The sequence below is a fragment of the Cheilinus undulatus genome, linkage group 5 (assembly GCF_018320785.1).
Source record: "Cheilinus undulatus linkage group 5, ASM1832078v1, whole genome shotgun sequence".
Classification (NCBI taxonomy): domain Eukaryota; kingdom Metazoa; phylum Chordata; class Actinopteri; order Labriformes; family Labridae; genus Cheilinus; species Cheilinus undulatus.
Genome location: NC_054869.1, coordinates 21,571,068 through 21,588,671, shown reverse-complemented (window position 1 = coordinate 21,588,671; position 17,604 = coordinate 21,571,068). Strand labels below are relative to the sequence as shown.

The window sequence follows — 17,604 nt, the reverse complement described above, 5'->3', positions numbered from 1 at the left end:
AAAACAGCAATGTTCAATTTTGTGCACTTTCTGATAGGAATAGAGACCTATTGTGCTGTGGCTCTCACTGAAAATGATTCTTTCTAGAAAGCAACACACAATGTTTAATCAGTAGGATTGCCTACTTCCTTGAAATGATGAATACATCAAACACAAATCTGCAAAACACACAAAGCTGTCAGATTACAACTTTGAATGATAGTAGCGGCAGTCCCTTGGTTTCTTATCAAGGTTTTTCACAGATTGTTTGCGGAGAGTGTGCAAGGATATGAGTGTGATCACTATTGCCAGAATTCTTTATTTAAGTGCAAAAATAAAACAAAAAATGGAAATTAAGAGCTTAGCAGCCACTGATGCCTGATGTGCCTAAAATTAATTTAGCTAATTATGGAAACGTTTTATGTTTCAAGTGTCAGTGAATATCTGTGAATATGTTTGGACCATTCTGCAAGTCAGATTGATGTGCATTATCTCTTGGTAAAGGACAAGTTCACCATTTGCTCACATTTGGAGTTACTCAATAAGGAGTTACTCTGATACTTTGGTGAAAATTGTAGAGTTTGGAAACAGCTTGCTTTCTACTTTAAGCATGGATATAAATAGCTGTCATCTGAATACAGATGAATGTGAACCTCTAGGGGAGTCATATACAAACTAAATAAAACTGGCATGAGGATTGACTCCTGTGGAACCCCAATGGTAATTGGAAAAGTCAATCATGTACAATCATTTGTCATGCACTTCTAGCTTGAGATTAAGTACTATTCCATCTATGTCAGTCCAATTCATCAGAAATCAAAATTGTGGGTTTTAGGATAGATTATTATGATCAACAGAAATGTGTCTATATGTTCTTTGGTCATTTCATTTGTATAATTTTACATAAACGACAGAGATATGTTGGGACTTCATGATTTAAGATTAAGACAATTGCTAGAGAGGGACAAGATTTATAGTTCATTTATTGTCAATTAAAATATTTAAAAACAAACTACAAAATAAATCCAGAAATGTGTAAAAATAAATGTGCTTTTTGTAGAACTATCACATGTATAAAGTGAGAACAAACAAAGTTTGTTCTGATGTAAACTGTTAAAAGGTTTAGTCATTTTGCTAGGAGTTTAAAAAAAATAGAGGAAAACTGCTCAATCACTGAAAACTTAAAGAAATTCTAACAAAGCTGACCATGCTGCGAGATTAACAGACTGAAAAGTACAGTGAGCACTACAGATTATGCTAGCATGTTAACACTCGTCTTTTTCATAATCAGCAGCAGGTGTTGACATTGAAGGGCATTTGGGACGTCCGGAAGCAGGCAAAAGGTTTTCCCAGTACTCTCGACGAGCCCTGAGATAAACAGAGGCAGATTAGTTGGTTGTAAACTCATACCATGCAAAACAGGAACACATAATCAGGTTACCACCTTTTATTTTTGGTAGTAAGCTTCCCCATGTCATGACAAGCACAAATAAAAATGGTTCATAGATTTTTGGCCAGAATGTTTAATGCAATTTTATTCTTAACAGTCACTGTGTTTCTGCCCAGTCTTACCTGGCTCTGACCCAAGGTTTAGTGTGCATCTCTAGACCAGCTCCCCAGAGTCCATGTTTCTCTGAAGCTGGAGGGAGGAATCCTCGCTCTGCAGCCAGCTCTTCAGCTATGGCTCTGATATGATAGGGTTCAAAACCACAGCAGCCACCAATGTAGCGAATTCCTGCTTTGTGAGCCTCTCTGGCATACTTGTGGATGTCCCAGCGAGTCATTGCTCTGGTCTCCAGTGCTAAAAGAAAGAATACTTCAGTACAGACATATTTCAATACCAGTTATAAGACTTTAACATTTTTGCACAAACACCTCACCAGAAACTGTCATGAATGTAAAAGGGTAGTAATAGCTCACTGAAAACAAATTTTGATATTATAAATAATAGTATTCTGACCAAAGGGGAACTCAGGTAGGCTAGTGTATCCGCCAAAGTTACACTCAGGTGTGTGAAAGCCCAGAGGCTGGATCATGAGATGAGCTTTGAGACCAGCTTTCTCTAATCCTTCTTTCATCAGCCTCACTGTGCGGACACAAGTCAGAGGGTCCAAGTGGCAATTTATTCCAACAATGTCAGCTCCTGCATGTGAACACATGAAACATTTTTTCAGAATGTGAAGCTTTACCATGAAACCAGATTCTAATATAAGTAACAAAGGTTCAGTGTACCAGCTTTGACCAGCCTGACAGCACACTCTCCAGGTGGGACTCCACTCATGTCTCCATGAGGGGAAATACACAGTGTTGCACCAACTGCTTTACCACTGGTCTTCATCACCTCCACTGCCCACACTGCTTCTTCCACATGGTCAAAAAACTGCAGGTGAAACGTGTATTGAAAATGAATTCATTCAAAACACAAAAGCCTCTACAAATGTGCACATAACATGCAATAAACTGCACGTCGTATACTTCCGTGGTTACTTGGTTACCTCCACTATAAAGAAATCAATGTCCTTTTTCAGGAAGTCATCCATCTGTTTCTTAAAGATGGCCTTGACTGCAGCTTCGCTGTGACTTTGCATGTAGCATGGAGTCCTGGACACGCACCCGGCAACCAATGCGTCTCCCTCATTGGCAACCTCCCTTGCTATGTCACAGGCAGCTTCATTAATCTGAGCACCCTGGATTAGAAAAGAGAACATAGGAGAAAATGCCTGATTTTACTTTAAAGAGCAAACTATAAAAGGGTTCTGTGTTTTTTTTTCACTCACAGTGATGTTGGTGACATTTCCACTGATCTCCAGCTTATCCTCACTGCAGTAGAAGGTGAATGTCTGAATCACATTGGCTCCTGCTCTCAGAAACTCTCTGGCCAGCTGCCTCACTGAAAAAAACATAGAAAGATCAACTATTGTGGTAAACTAAATGCATGATATACAGATTATCTGTGCCTTTTAAGAATGGACTCTTGTAAATATATTTTCAAACCTTTTGCACCTACAACTTTTGATCTGTGTGTTTTTTTTTGAAGAGCAAGGAACCTGAAATAGTATCTTGGTCACTTTATAACAAAGCTATTGCATCTTGGCCACTTAACTATGCAGCTAATACATTTTAAAGGGATATTTTGGTGTTTCTGAAGTTGAGCTTTATAAGGTACCTTTTTACAGGATGCACTTGGAGAATCTAGGCTATACAGCATAGCTGACAGGTGTAGTTTCTCCACATAATTTAACCTGGTTTGGGTAAAAACAATTCTGACTTGATTGTATGCCATATCAAAAAAATTTGGAAGCATTTTATTTTCTCTAATATATGTATATATATATATATATATACACAGACACACACACTGCATATATATATACACACACACACACATTGCGTTCCAAATTATTATGCAAATGATATTTTTCTCTTATTTTCCTAAATATTAATGCAAATGACAGTCAGAATATTTTTCAAGTCATCAGCCATTAGAGCATAATTCAAATGTTTTTGAACAGACTTCATAATGACAAAAATTAATTTAAAAAAAAACTCAAAATGCACTGTTCCACATTATTAGGCACCACAGCTTTTTAAAACATTTTATAGGTTGTAAAGAACTGAAAATGGTCATTTGTTGAATTTGCAGCATTAGGAGGTCATATTTACTGAAATCAAAGCTATTTCAAAACATCTTAACAGGCCAAGTTCCATGTTAACAAAGGACCTCTTCTTTGATATCACCTTCACAATTCTTGCATCCTTTGAACTTGTGAGTTTTTGGAGAGTTTCTGCTGGAATTGTTTTGCAAGATGTCAGAATATCCTCCCAGAGCGACTGTTTTGATGTGAACTGCCTCCCACCCTCATAGATCTTTAGCTTGAGGATGCTCCAAAGGTTCTCAGTAGGGTTGAGGTCAGGGGAGGATGGGGGCCAAACCATGAGTTTCTCTCCTTTTATGCCCATAGCAGCCAATGACACAGAGGGATTCTTTGCAGCATGTGATGGTGCATTGTCATGAAGAAAATTTTGCTACAGAAGGCACTGCTCTTCTTTTTGTACCGTGGAACAAAATGGTCAGTCAGAAACTCTATATACTTTGCCAAGGTCATTTTCACACCTTCAGGGATCCTAAGGGGCCTACCAGACCTCTCCTCATGAATCCGGCCCAGAACATGACTCCACCACTTCCTTGCTGACGTCACAGCCTTATTGGGACATGGTGGCCATCCACCAATCATCCACTATTTCTCCATCTGGACCATCCAGGGTTGCACGGCACTCATCAGTAAACAAGACTGAAAATGAGTCTTCATGTATTTCTGGGCCCACTGCAACCGTTTCTGCTTGTGAGCATTGGTTATGGGTTGCTGAATAGTAGGTTTATACACGACTGCAAGCCTCTGGAGGATCCCACACCTTAAGGTTGGTGGGACTCCAGAGACACCAGCAGCTTCAAATACCTGTTTGCTGCTTTGTAATGGCATTTTAGCATCTGCTCTCTTAATCCAATGAATTTGTCTGGCAGAAACCTTCCTCATTATGCCTTTATCTGCACGAACCCTTCCATGCTCTGAATCAGCCACAAATTTCTTCACAGTATGATGATCACGCTTAATTTTTCCTGAAATATCCAATGTTTTCATTCCTTGTCCAAGGCATTACACTATTTTAAGATTTTGGGCCACAATGTAGGGCCTAGTGTTAGAAAGCTGGGTCTATGTCAGAGGTCATGGGTGTTCCAGCAGGACAATGACCGCAAACATGCCTCAAAAAGCACCAAAAAAAGGTTGGAGACAAAGTGCTGGAGAGTTCTGAAGTGGCCAGCAATGAGTCCGGATCTAAATCCCACTGAACACCTATGAAGAGATCTCAAAACTGCTGTAGCAAGAAGGCACCCTTCAAATCTGGGAGACCTGGAGCAGTCTGCAAAAACAGAGTGGTCCAAAATTCCAGTTAAGAGGTGTAAGAAGCTTGCTGATGGTTACAGGAAGCGATTGGTTTCAGTTATTTTTTACCAAGGGTGGGGGAGGATGCCAACAATTTGTCCTGCTCATTTTTTGAGTTTTTTGTAAAATTATGTCAATTTTGGCTTTTTTCCTCTGCTTTTTGTGCCCCATTGCACATAAATGAAATTAACGTGTATTCCAAAAACATTTGTAATTGCAACAATTTCTGGGAGAAAGGGTGTATTTTCTGGAAAAATTCCAGGGGTGCCAATACTTTCATCCATTACTGTATATATATATATATATATATATATATATATACATACATATACAGTGTAAGGCCTCAGCATTCTTTTATTTACACAGTGAGTAGGTTTTATTTATTTTTTCCATAATGTTTAACAATGTAGTTCATGCACTCTGGGGTGATGCAACCATTTTTTTTCTTGTGTATTAATGATGAGTGCATACTGTCCCTTGATAAATAAATGTAACTAAAACGCATACCTGCTTCAGGATGTTCAACAGCAGCCTCAGGCGTCCAGTGTCCAGCCTTTACATAGCCACGTCGCTCCAGCTGCAAAACATAGCCTCCATCACCCACGACCACCTCCCCTGCATCCAGGCGCTCCAGGATACCCTGATAGAACACAGAAGGTTGGTCATACAAGTTGGTCATGTGATCAATGAGCTCAGCTCTGACAGATCTAGCAGTATGTCAGCTGCACTATTATCCTCTAATAATAATTCATAATTCATCTGAGACATAACTACTTGTATTTTTGGTAATCATGCAAACTACTCTATTGACACAGCATTCTGGATATCAGACACATTAAACTCTAAAACTTATTTTTCAGTAGGATTTGCATTGGAAGAAAGACTTGACAAGAAATGTGTGCACAGGCCACTGCAAAAACTAAATATTTCTGTAAATATATGAATATTTTAAATGTATCTTATACCCGTCTCTTCTTGGTCTCCATTGGGGAATCCGTCACAGGACTAAGCAGCTGTCGACGGTTTCTTGCTTGAGTTTGACCGCGAACTACGACGAGGAAGGAACCTGTAACAGATAATTAAATTACATAAGTCTGGACACTAACATTGCACAATACACAATATATCACATCGACCTATGGACACGGGCAACCTTTCAAACAATGATAATCTTGAACCCCATATGAGTTAGGTAATAGTTGTCCAATAACACAAGAAAACATACAGCGTGAAACCAGCTCGGTCGCAACCAGTGTTGCCAGATACTGCTGATAGTTTCCAGCCCAAAACTTGTCCAAAAACCGCCAGAATGCACAAAAAACCGCCCAATAATCAATATTTACTGCCTTTTATTTGACGAACATATAAAACTCCATAAAAGTCCACTGACAGCTTAAGCACACCAAAAATAACTCCTAAATCTACAAGCAACAACAGTCAACCGTCACAACATAGTGATTTCAGGTGCATGACCACCACCTGCATCTCTATTCCTCAAAAAAACGGCAGAATTACGAAGCTCAACAAGATAAAATTAATATGTATATTTCATATCATCGATACAGCAACTGGTTAGGGTTATACAAACACTCCACTTTCAGAGAGATTAATGGACTTATCACAATTATCATAATTTACAGGTGACTGACATGACTGTATTAGCTCACCTTTAGATGCTGGGGGTTGCTCCTTTAACACACTGATGAAGAGCACAGAAACATCTGATCCTAACAGCTGTCTACATCAGCGTATGTAGCAGCTGGGTGTGCAACACAATAGCATGAGGCTAATTCATTACTCCTCTCACCAGAATGTTTTGCTAGCTATAATGTATAATACTGAAGCGTTCAACTTTTTGTTTATTTTATCAGGACCCCACTCTTCCTATACAACAGGACGTTTTCCAGCTTTCGCTAACTCAGTGCAGGCTCCTGTGGGCCGTAGCCAACGCCCAAAACAACTAAATTTGCCGTCTTTATCGGTCTCCGAGAGTTTAGTTCTTTTGCAGACACGCACGCACACACATAAAAACACATACGGCACGACGTGCACACAACTATCTCTCGCTCCCGCGCGCTCTCTCCCAATCACATCACGGCTCCCTTCATTGAACTCTACAGGATACTCAGAGTGACTTACAGGGTTCAGGAGCGCTGCTGTAAGTTTGATATGTACACTGACATCAAGGAGCACTCCTTTTCTGTCATAACTGTCCTTTTACTTAACTAAACAAAACAATTAAGAATGCAAACCAGTCTGTTAAGATGCAGTCAAAAACCCGCCTAACTTAAGGAAAACCAGCCCAAATTATATCAACCCGCCCAAGCCCATTTTTACCCGCACAACTGGGCGGAAAACCGCCCAATCTGGCAACACTGGTCCCAACTGTAAAACACTGTAACACTGCCCCGCTTAGACCCGCTTTGCCAACAAGCGGCGCTGTATGATGTATTGGCGATACCGCATGACGTCACTTCCTGGCGGGATTTTGAGCTGAAAACGGATGTAAACAATGAAGGCTAAATGAAGCTTCGTATGTGACAGTGGATTCAAGCTTTTGTAAAGTTATCGTCATTTCTGTTAAGGCACTTTTACATTTTTATTGAATTTGACTCTTCAGAAACGCGACTCCCTAGGAAAGGTAGGCAATCTAAACCCACTCTAGTTCGTTTTAGCATTAAAGCGTTGATCATGTCCAATAATCCAAAATCATCGTAATAACGTCTATTTAAAAAACCTGAATAGTTTATGAGGTCCTTTTTATTGCATTACATTTTATTTTCTACTTAGCCACTTTAAAATATCTGCATGATTAGACCAAGAATTGTTCTATTTGCATTTCGATAGCTGTGGATTTATCGATAGCTTCAATAAACTCAAATAATGTCAAATATGTTATTGCATAATTATTATCCCCCTTCAAAGTGACTGACCTAATTTAACAAAGGTCCAGCCATGCGGTGTAAGTAGTCTCACAATAAGTGAAATGGAGATCATCTGAGTACAGGGATTGTAGTTTAAAGACACCTGAGTCTTGAAGGTCCAATCACTGGTCAATCAGTATTCCTGGCTACCATTACACCCTGAAGACAAAAGAACACTCAAAGGCAACTCAGGGAAAATTTTATTGAAAAGGATAAATCCGTAATCTGGCACGCCAGGTGGATTTGTTTCACACATTCTTCTGGTAAACCACTCATAGACAGTGTTTGGGAAAGGGCCGAGCCTTTAAAAAAAAAAAAAAAAACTCGGAGGGTGATTGGATGAACGTTCTGTCTGTCACAGGCCAATGAGAGCAACAAAACATGTGACTTAGCCGCTATCAGTGCTGAAGGAGTAAACTCCATATAGAACTGCATAACGCTAACGATGGCGACTGTAGACATGTCAGTACACGACTTTTGTTGTTTTTGAAAAGAAAACAACTCACTGCTGTTCTTTGTTCTTCTTTTAATGAAGAAATGTTGTCAAGTTCTGATCAAACTGGCGCCTTAGCAGCATCCATGATTATGTCTTGCACCGGCCTCTTGTTGCTGCTTGCTTATGTCATGACTCCACCATGCCCAAAAGTACTGCCCCTCGTCGCTGATTGGTCCTGTCAATTTCTAACTGGGCCCAAACGGTTCAGACAGGAGCTTTGCAAGATGGATTCACCAGTAAGAAACACGAAAATGGGCGTATCCAGCTATTTAACAAGGTTAATAAACCAGGGGATAGATGGATGCAAAAAAATTGCAAGGCACTGAACATCAGCCGTAGTTCAGAGAAATCCAGCATCAAGAAATGGAAGCAATATGACACGTGTAAATCTGCCTACATCAGGCCATCCTCATAAACTGAATGACTGTGCAAGAGTGAAACGAGTGAGGGAGACCACCAAGACACCTAAGACTACTCTGAAGGAGTTACAAGCTTCAGCAGCTGAGATGGGAGAGACTGCATATACAACTGTTGCCTGGGTTCTTTACTGGTTAAAACTTCATGGGAGAGTGGCAAAGAGAAAACTAAACCTGGACTAGAGTTTGCTAAAAGGTATATGGGAGACTCCACGGTCAAGTGGAGGAAAGTTCTTTGGTCTGATGAGACCAAAATGGTGCTTTTTGGCCATCAGACAAGACACCAAACACTGCACATCACCACAAACACACCATCCCCACTGTGAAGTACTGTGGTGGCAGTATCATGCTGTGGGGATGCTTCTAAGCTGCTGGCCCTGGAATGCTTGTAAAGGTAGAAGGTAAAATAAACGTGGAAAAATCCTGGAGGACATACTCAGTGAGTCTGCAAGAGAACTATGGCTCGGTAGAAGATTTGTTTTCCAGCAAGACAATGACCTGAAGCATCCAGTGAAAGCTGCACAGAAAGGGTTTAAAGACGAGAGGAATGTTCCAGAGCAGCCTCAATCCAATAGAGCATTTTTGGCTGGACTTGAAAAGAGCTGTTCATGCCCAATTCCCATGCAACCTAGCTGAACTTGAGCAGTTTTGCAAAGATGAATTGAGTGAAATTCTTGTTTTCATATGTGCAAGCCTGGCTGAGAACTATACACACAGACTCAGTGCTGTGATACTTCCCAATGTCTGTTTTTGAAAAAGGATTAATTTATCATTAATGGTGGAATAAAATGATTTTTGTTTTCTATCTGATACAAAATTCAGACAGTCACTATAAGAATGATTGGTAAATCCAAGAGCTGTGGAGACCTGGTCTTCTCTACAATTAACAAGTGTGTTTATGTATCAGCATCACTGGCTTAAATGAATTAGTAAATATCAGCATCCACACATACTCACTACTTAATTTTTCCCTCCAGGCATCGTCCCTGTTTTTGTGATGGACCCGGTGGAGAACCTCAACCACATGGTGGAGGCTGTGGCACTGACTGGTGCCTCTGCTCCTGACAGCTCTGCTGGACAGAAGGAAACCTCACCTGCAGACATCCTGAGGTTCATCCTCCAAAATTGCTTTAACACTTTGATTTTCAGTTTTGAATGCTGGCTTATAACTAAATTTTACTCCGTGTTCTAGACTTAGTTGTCATCTATGTTAATCATACATCAGTGAAAGCAAAGGACTTCATAGTATTGACTATCTTTTTCAGGATAAAACAGCAGATGTCCAATCAGTGCTTTGAGATGGAAGTACAGATCCATGCAGGTGTGTAACTATTGGCATTATTTTAAGCTGTTGAATGTTAGCAAACAAGTCATTAATATTGTGTTTCTATAACAGAAAAAACTAAAAGATCATGCAGCACGTCAGAAGCTGAGAGAGACTTGTGAGTCTTCTCATTTCAACCTAAAGGTTCAAGAAAAAAAAGATTTACATTGTGACATTTTTACATTGATAATGTCTTTTTTTTTCATAATTGTTGCAGGCCAGATTACATCAGTGAACTGGAAAGAGTCAAGACTGCCCACTTTAACAGCACTTTGGCCTTGCACAGGTAAACCTATGTCTTATCCATGAGATGATATTATTTATGTAATAATTAAGGGGAAATGTTCAAAATGAAATTAAGCATATTTGGTTAACATGTCAAGTGATGGATCATCTGGTGTTTTGCAGGATGCAGATGTGGCATGCTATAGGAGAAAAACTTAAACAGAATGATACTGAGGCAGAGTAAGTGAATTCACAACATACAGAAACAACCAGCAAACATTCAGTTTTATGGCTTTTGTTTATTGTGCTGGACACTTTTGTTTTCCCTTCAGATCCTTGAAAGCTGTGAGCAATCGCTGCATGGCTCTCTCTTCACACATTAAACAACTTCAGCAGGTAAGCAGCTACATCATTTATCACTTTTGTTAAATTCTGGTCTGAGGTGATATGTCCTGACGGTAAAACAGTTTTATAGCTGTGCTTTTACATCAAATTAAATCATATTCGTGGATGCTTTTGCGATTTTTTTTTATCCTGTCTGTAAATGTAAAATGAGATGATACAAGGTTGTTGTTCAGATAAATTGGGCTGTTGGTGTCTTTTTACCTCCAGCATTTCCAGGGCTCTAATTTATAAAGCAACTTTTGTTTTCAATAAATAATGTCAGTAACCATGTCTGAACACTAAACTGTAGTGTTGCTGTAATAAATATGAAATATGATATACTGCATAGAGTGGCAATAGTCATATCATAATCTTGATGACCTATTCATGTAGATTAATAGATCAGATTTTAGACTACTGTAATGCCTCCTGACTTTACATTGTCAGTAACTCACAATTACAATTATTTATACTGGATTATTTTCTATTCTTTTTTTTTTTAACAGGAGTCAAGAACTCTTCAAGAAGACATCACAGAAATACAGAAACAACGGCTTGGTATGATATACTGATTAAGGTGAAAAAGGATTGTGACATTGATATTAAGTTTCCAGTGTTTTTGACAATTATTTGTTTATATGTGTAGAGATGAAGCGGCTCACACATGAAAAAATGAAAGAGATGGAAGAGTTGATGTCCAAGAAACAGCACCCAGACACCGAAAAATACAAAGCTGCATTGGAGAAGGGCCAGGAGAACCTGGAGAAATATAAAAAGATGACTATCATGACACAGAACGTCCTCAGGGTAATTACATAAAAGGAATAAAGAAAAAACATTTTGCATTGAATGCAATCATCAGCCATTGTATTGACATAAATGTCTGTCCTCAGGGAATCCTGTTGGCCTTTCAAGTCAACTGGTTGGATGATCCCAAACTTCGAGACATCGTCATGTCACTGGAGGAATTTCCCATTTCAGAATGAATTAAAGGAGACTTCATGTATTTAATATTTCATTTATGTTTTTATTTTATGTAATAAATCATCAACAAAAGTGAGAAAACTTATGTTTTAATTTTATGCAAATACAAACAAACCAGGCATTATCCAACATCAAGTAATTCAGACACAACTCTTTGGTTAAGAGGTATAAACATGAATAAAGGAGGATATCTGACCATAAATGTAAGAAGGTAAAGACAGTAAAATAAAGAGAAACAGAAAAAAGGCAGTAAGAAGGTGACACAAAATAAATTAAACAAACACAGCCTATGGCTATCTCATATCAAATTAAAGCTATTCAGAAATGAGTGTAACTTCAGGGTTTTCTTGTCCCAAACAAGAATGAGAGATATACTTAAGTTTTAACTCATTTTTTCTAAAAAGTGAGCTATCTAGTGTCTTGTATTTGTCAAAGCAGGGGCCTTCGTCCGCTAGAGGGCGACTGAAGAGACGAAAACAAATTTTACGTTTCCTGCGCATCCTGTCGGCGAAGAAGAGAAAGCTGGCTACACGTGTGTACGAAGCGCAGACTTTTAGTAACAGTTTTAAATTAAGATCTCTGGACTTTGGATCAGAATCAGACCAAGTAAAAATGCCGAAGATAAGGTCGGAGAAGAAAAGCAGGCAGCACCAGGAGGTTAAAAACCAAGGTATGTCTCATAACAGGAGAGGTTGGCATTAGCATGTTAGCAAATATCGCTGTCAGCTGATAGGAAAACGCAATTTGACGTCCGTTTTCTTTTATTAGAATTTAACTTACGGAAAGTTTTTTAACATATTACTGCACTTTTAAAAGTGCATGTCCAAGAGCACAGAAAGGATTGTGAAATATCTTACGTCATGCGTCTTTTACGTGCAGTATTTACCTTCACGCGGTGATGTGCGACTAACACTGAATTGGATTAAGAACGCATTTATTTATGTTAAGTTGTATGTAGACTTGCCCACAAATACAATAACCCGTCAGCACTGACCGTTTGTGCAGTTCGTATAGTTTCTACAGAGTGTGCTTTCTGCTTTTAAAACCAGTCTGAGTTACTATGATATATAAAGTCAGACTGGTCGACGTTTAAATGTCATTTATGAAGAGACGCTTTCGATACAGAGACACCAATTTGCTCTCTATCTGTTTCAGGGATCATGTTCAACACTGGTATCGGTCAGCATATCCTGAAGAATCCTTTGGTCGTTAATGGGATCATTGAGAAGGTATGCTAAATGTGCACTCTGAAACTTAATGTTCTGAAGTATTTGAGGCTTCCCGAGAGAGATTATGCACACAGTCACGATACACACTGTACTTAATATCACTGCCTAGTCCATGGTTTTCCTGATCTTTTTTTTTAGGCCGCTTTGAGGCCGACAGATGTGGTCCTGGAGGTTGGACCTGGAACTGGTAACATGACTGTTAAACTGCTGGAAAAAGCCAAAAAGGTGATTAGGATACTCTTAAACATCATAGTTATCAGGCAAAGATTACGGTGTGTATTCACAAAACAACCGTCTCGATCCTAGTGTCTTTCCTAGTGTACAGGTGCATCTCAGAAAATAATGATCCTGAAAAGGTTTTATTCCTAATTTAGTTAAAAAAGTGAAACTTCCTTCTATATTCATCTCATACAGAGTAAAATATATCATGACTTTTTTTGTTTAGATGTTGATGATAACTCGAGATGCATGATATTTGATTTTTGCTGATATCCATTATGCTGGAATTTACAAATGATTTTAGCTCATGCTGCTATTTAATTAAACAAATTAAACTTTTAGGCTGAACATATTAAAAATACACCTTTTCAGGATTTAGAATGAACAAAGAAATAGACTCCTGGTTACATCGGTCTGTTGATCTAGCCTGAAAACCCCACTAAGTGTTTGTTCATTGGCCAATATTTAAAGCTGAAATAGGCAGATTTTTGTAGCCAAAATACCAGCAAGATTTTTCATTTATTCTGACAATGCCGATATTTAATTTTTTATTTTCATTTTTTTAATATCCTGCATCCCTAATGATTGTGGCTTACTGCTCCCATAAATCAAAAATCCACTGCCATGAAAAATAATAGAATATCACAAAAAACAGTCCAAAAAAGATTTATAATACAGAAATGTCTGCCCTTTGCAGGTGGTTGCCTGTGAGCTGGACTGCAGATTGGTGGCAGAGCTTCAGAAAAGAGTGCAGTGCACGTGAGTGAGGACAGCAGGACTCTGATAACACATATGTGCATTGTATGTGCAGCCACTGTAAAAATAAACCTGTGTGTATGTTTTAAAAGTACATTTCTCCCACAGACCAATGCAGACCAAACTCCAAATATTGGTTGGTGATGTTCTCAAAACTGATCTGCCGTTTTTTGACGTCTGCGTGGCTAATTTACCATATCAGGTAAAAGATATGTTTCCTCTGCTCTGTGCACAGTCTGTTTTCTGTCATTTAGTACATTCATGGCAAATTATTCTTGCACAGATTTCTTCACCGTTCGTCTTCAAACTTCTACTGCACCGACCTTTCTTCAGGTAAACCAGAGGGCTTTACAGTCTCTTACTGCTCTTCCCTCTATCCAAATGAAGTGTTTATTCATCCCTTGTTCTTTGTCTGGCCAGGTGTGCCGTGTTGATGTTCCAGAGAGAGTTTGCTATGCGTCTGGTCGCTAAGCCTGGAGACAAGCTATACTGCAGACTTTCTATCAACACACAACTATTGGCTCGTGTGGACCATCTCATGAAGGTCAGCGTGTACTCCCTGAAGTTTGCCTGACAATGACTTATTAAGAAATGCAGCATCATCACATCCAGTGTTGTGAGGGCTGTGTCTGAGTTTGTTTCTTTCTTGATCAGGTTGGAAAGAATAATTTCCGTCCTCCGCCAAAAGTGGAGTCCAGCGTTGTCAGAATAGAACCCAAAAATCCTCCTCCTCCTGTGAACTTCCAGGTGAGATGTCATGCTGTAAAGGGCTTTACAGGAGATTTATTGTAGATCTCTAATTTTTTTGTTGTCTTCTAAAGGAGTGGGATGGCCTGGTCAGAATAGCCTTCGTAAGGAAGAACAAAACCCTCAGCGCGGCCTTCAAGTAAGTATACAGAAATCACTGCCATCATAATCCAAGTGTGCTCTGTCAAAACAGCCTGTTGCAAAAACAGATGATTATGGTGATTTTAAACTTCCAGATCCACTGCAGTGGAGCAGCTGCTGGAGAAAAACTACAGAATTCACTGCTCTGTTCACAATGTGGTGAGTCACACTTTTTAAATGCCACTGCAAAAATGTTTGCTTTTTTGTTTTGTGACCAGCCATTCAGATCATTTTATGCCCCTACTTATCAGGAAGTACCGGCAGATTTCAGTATCAGTAAGAAGATCGAGAGTGTTTTGCAGGAGGCAGAGTTCAGTGAGAAGAGAGCCAGATCCATGGACATCGATGACTTCATGGTGTAAGAGGAACTAATTCTACTTTCTCTGGTTTTTGCTTTCTTTCTTTCCCAGAGTGTTGTATGACCTTTTAAAATAATGAGCAATTTCTATCTCCAGGTTGCTTCATGCGTTCAACTCTGCAGGAATCCACTTTTCTTAGAGAGAGAGAGGAAACTGAAGAAAACCTATGGCTCTAAATGTTCCACCTTCATGATGACAGATGAGTTATTTGTCATTAAGTGGAGAAGAATAAGACTTTCTAAACAAGTTGTGCTCCTGAGCTGAGACTTTCAGGTGTGGAAATCGTTGCATGACGTGTGCAAAGGCTTTTTAATTTTGGCTCATATTGAGTTTCTATCCTCCTGAGTACACAGAAAGTATCCTGAGGTGTGTGTAAGGGTTGTCATTTATCATGTGTGATCTGTGATGGGGGATTACTCTGAGTGGATTTAAGTGCTCCATGTGAAAAAAGAAACATGGAATTGCTGTTTCTTGATTAATCAGTGAGTGCAGGCCTTAAATAAAACCAGACTGTCCCAAAGTGTAATTTCTTTACTCTCTGAATCAACACTATCAAACTGTTACTAAATTAGACTAAAGACTAGAGTGCAACTGCCTCAAGTCTTGGGGGAAATAAATCTCTGGAAAATCCAAGAAAGAATTTCTTTAAACATTTATTTGGATAAGGATAAAATTGAAGATAGGCAGGGTGAGAATTTTGTTTGAAATTTCAATCATATGAACCTTTTTTAATGAATAAACGGCTAAATGTGTGGTTCCAGTAACAGATTCATGAAAATGTCAACATTAATTACAGTGCTAAAAGTAATTTTTATACTGCAGTATGTGTTTTAGATTTTCAAATTAGAAAATAAAAGACTAATTGGTTGGTTTGCTACAGGAATTCAATTTCAACCCTGTCATTGGCAGGGTTCTTTTTTATAAGTAAATAAAAAACATGAGCCTGTTCATGACATCCCTTTTTGAAAACAAAGCTGGAAGTTTGAAGATGTCCTTGTTTTAACTTTAGTCTTATGACTCCCTGCAGTCTCTCGTGCTAGTAGTGCACAGTGTTGCTATTTTATTTTTTCCTGCTTTATTTTAAATGTTAAATGGGAAGAATAACTACATGGTTTTGTCATTAATTTTTAAATTAGGCTGTCTTAACCTCTATTATTTTCTGGGGTCAGTTTTGACCAATTTAAAAGATTAAAAAAATATAAATCATGTATTTCTTTGATATAATTGCCTACAATTAACATTGATGGCTCCCTACCACACCCTCCGCAAATATCTTTAATGGTCAATATTTGCTGTTAACCACAGGAGTCTAAAACAAATGCATTTTTTTGTCTTGATGGGTCAAAAATGACCCAGGGGTGGAATGATTATTACTATAGCCAAAATAATTCCCAATTTCTGTGAAATCTTACATTTAAAATGCTTAATATGTAAATGGGACACAGGCTATAAATGACAAAAAGAAGTGTAAAATTTTGTCAATGCTGGAATAGAGATACAACACCAATACAGAATTAAGATAAATCTTGTCCCACAGAGTGAGACATTTGTCTGCTGCAGCCATAGACAACACTCAACGTCATACAGATTACACATGAAAACACTTTGACACTGAGCATCAATACAGGATATGAATACCAGTAGATTATCAGGGTACCAGTGCAAAAATGCAAGAGAAATCACAGTCCAGTCCATTTCTTCCTTATTTGCAGCTATTTAAGAGCTTTATAGACCCCAGAATAAAATACATCTAAGTTGGTTCAGTCTACAGCAGAAAACCCCAAACCTCTGACTGGAGTGCATCAGAATTGGGTCATCAACATATGCTTATAGGTAAAATCACAAGTAGGATTACATGCTACCATTAAAAAGGTGGCATGGTTTGATTGTGACCATAAATCACCAGATGCTCTTCTAATCAACTACAGTCAAATGTATTTTTAAAAAATGTTATTTAAAGCAAAAAAAAAAAAACATCCAATAATATAATAAGATATTTTATAAATGAATGTAAACTAAAATGAGTAAAACTCGTTTTAATGAGTACTCATTCATGCTTATGAATTAGAGATGTGGCTGAAAATTCAATACAATTTTACTCAATACAGTTAAAGGTGTAATTACTGACTGACCACTAAAGAGAGGGAAAAGAAATACACGAACAGACGACAGTAACATCTAGCTTTTAGGCAGGATGACATTATCCATCACTTGTAATAACTTAAAAGTTATTACATATTATCACACTTATTATTGCCAATGAATGATTTCATTGAGTGGCACAGTACCTCATCCCCACAAAGGATCTTCTTTTTCTAGGGCACCAGGGACCAGATGTAGTAACTCTTCTCAGCCACTAGAGGGCAATGAACGTGCGCAAAGATGACGACCAGTGGCGTGATCAAATTAGACACAATTACCATGCCGCTTCCGTTGAATTACTATCAAAGTAAAAGTGCGATCGAAACTAGAAACCAA

The 17,604-nt window shown here is 38.6% G+C and overlaps 3 protein-coding genes across 5 annotated transcripts; 2 read left to right on the top strand and 1 right to left on the bottom strand.

Moving 5' to 3' along the window:
• Positions 1-972: 972 nt before the first annotated feature.
• On the bottom strand, positions 973-7,278 carry LOC121509995 (betaine--homocysteine S-methyltransferase 1-like). Of its 3 annotated transcripts, none has more exons than XM_041787848.1 (9): positions 7,260-7,278; positions 5,888-5,988; positions 5,430-5,562; positions 2,757-2,869; positions 2,475-2,666; positions 2,212-2,359; positions 1,940-2,122; positions 1,552-1,780; positions 973-1,347 (listed from the first exon to the last, which is right to left on the bottom strand). In XM_041787848.1, the coding sequence occupies exons 2-9, from the start codon at positions 5,906-5,908 to the stop codon at positions 1,245-1,247; spliced, it is 1,122 nt and encodes a 373-aa protein (XP_041643782.1). In that variant the 5' UTR covers positions 5,909-5,988; positions 7,260-7,278; the 3' UTR covers positions 973-1,244. The 3 variants fall into 3 exon arrangements, with proteins under 3 accessions (XP_041643782.1, XP_041643781.1, XP_041643780.1); XM_041787847.1 differs by lacking the exon at positions 7,260-7,278 and adding an exon at positions 6,148-6,169; XM_041787846.1 differs by lacking the exon at positions 7,260-7,278 and adding an exon at positions 6,076-6,147.
• Positions 7,279-7,409: 131 nt separating this feature from the next.
• On the top strand, positions 7,410-11,751 carry cenph (centromere protein H). The gene is made up of 10 exons (XM_041788117.1): positions 7,410-7,563; positions 9,736-9,868; positions 10,024-10,079; positions 10,155-10,200; positions 10,300-10,368; positions 10,491-10,547; positions 10,640-10,703; positions 11,198-11,249; positions 11,338-11,498; positions 11,585-11,751. Exons 2-10 carry the CDS (start codon positions 9,756-9,758, stop codon positions 11,675-11,677), a joined length of 711 nt encoding a protein of 236 aa, XP_041644051.1. The 5' UTR covers positions 7,410-7,563; positions 9,736-9,755; the 3' UTR covers positions 11,678-11,751.
• Positions 11,752-12,184: 433 nt separating this feature from the next.
• dimt1l (DIM1 dimethyladenosine transferase 1-like (S. cerevisiae)) lies at positions 12,185-16,213 on the top strand. The gene is made up of 12 exons (XM_041787763.1): positions 12,185-12,345; positions 12,831-12,904; positions 13,043-13,129; positions 13,821-13,882; positions 13,988-14,081; positions 14,163-14,212; positions 14,300-14,423; positions 14,534-14,626; positions 14,701-14,765; positions 14,863-14,926; positions 15,019-15,125; positions 15,223-16,213. Exons 1-12 carry the CDS (start codon positions 12,288-12,290, stop codon positions 15,263-15,265), a joined length of 921 nt encoding a protein of 306 aa, XP_041643697.1. The 5' UTR covers positions 12,185-12,287; the 3' UTR covers positions 15,266-16,213.
• The last annotated feature ends 1,391 nt before the right edge of the window (positions 16,214-17,604 follow it).

Bases quoted from the DNA above. Each gene is read 5' to 3' on its own strand.
- dimt1l (XM_041787763.1), top strand. From the start codon at position 12,288: ATGCCGAAGATAAGGTCGGAGAAGAAAAGCAGGCAGCACCAGGAGGTT. The intron at 12,346-12,830 runs GTATGTCTCATA...TATCTGTTTCAG, and splicing joins CCAGGAGGTTAAAAACCAAG to GGATCATGTTCAACACTGGT. The intron at 14,766-14,862 runs GTAAGTATACAG...TTAAACTTCCAG, and splicing joins ACCCTCAGCGCGGCCTTCAA to ATCCACTGCAGTGGAGCAGC.
- cenph (XM_041788117.1), top strand. From the start codon at position 9,756: ATGGACCCGGTGGAGAACCTCAACCACATGGTGGAGGCTGTGGCACTG. The intron at 10,080-10,154 runs GTGTGTAACTAT...TTTCTATAACAG, and splicing joins GGAAGTACAGATCCATGCAG to AAAAAACTAAAAGATCATGC. The intron at 11,499-11,584 runs GTAATTACATAA...GTCTGTCCTCAG, and splicing joins TGACACAGAACGTCCTCAGG to GGAATCCTGTTGGCCTTTCA.
- LOC121509995 (XM_041787846.1), bottom strand. From the start codon at position 6,145: ATGTTTTCTTGTGTTATTGGACAACTATTACCTAACTCATATGGGGTT. The intron at 5,563-5,887 runs GTATAAGATACA...GTGTTCTATCAG, and splicing joins TGGAGACCAAGAAGAGACGG to GGTATCCTGGAGCGCCTGGA. The intron at 2,360-2,474 runs GTAACCAAGTAA...TTTCACCTGCAG, and splicing joins TTGATTTCTTTATAGTGGAG to TTTTTTGACCATGTGGAAGA.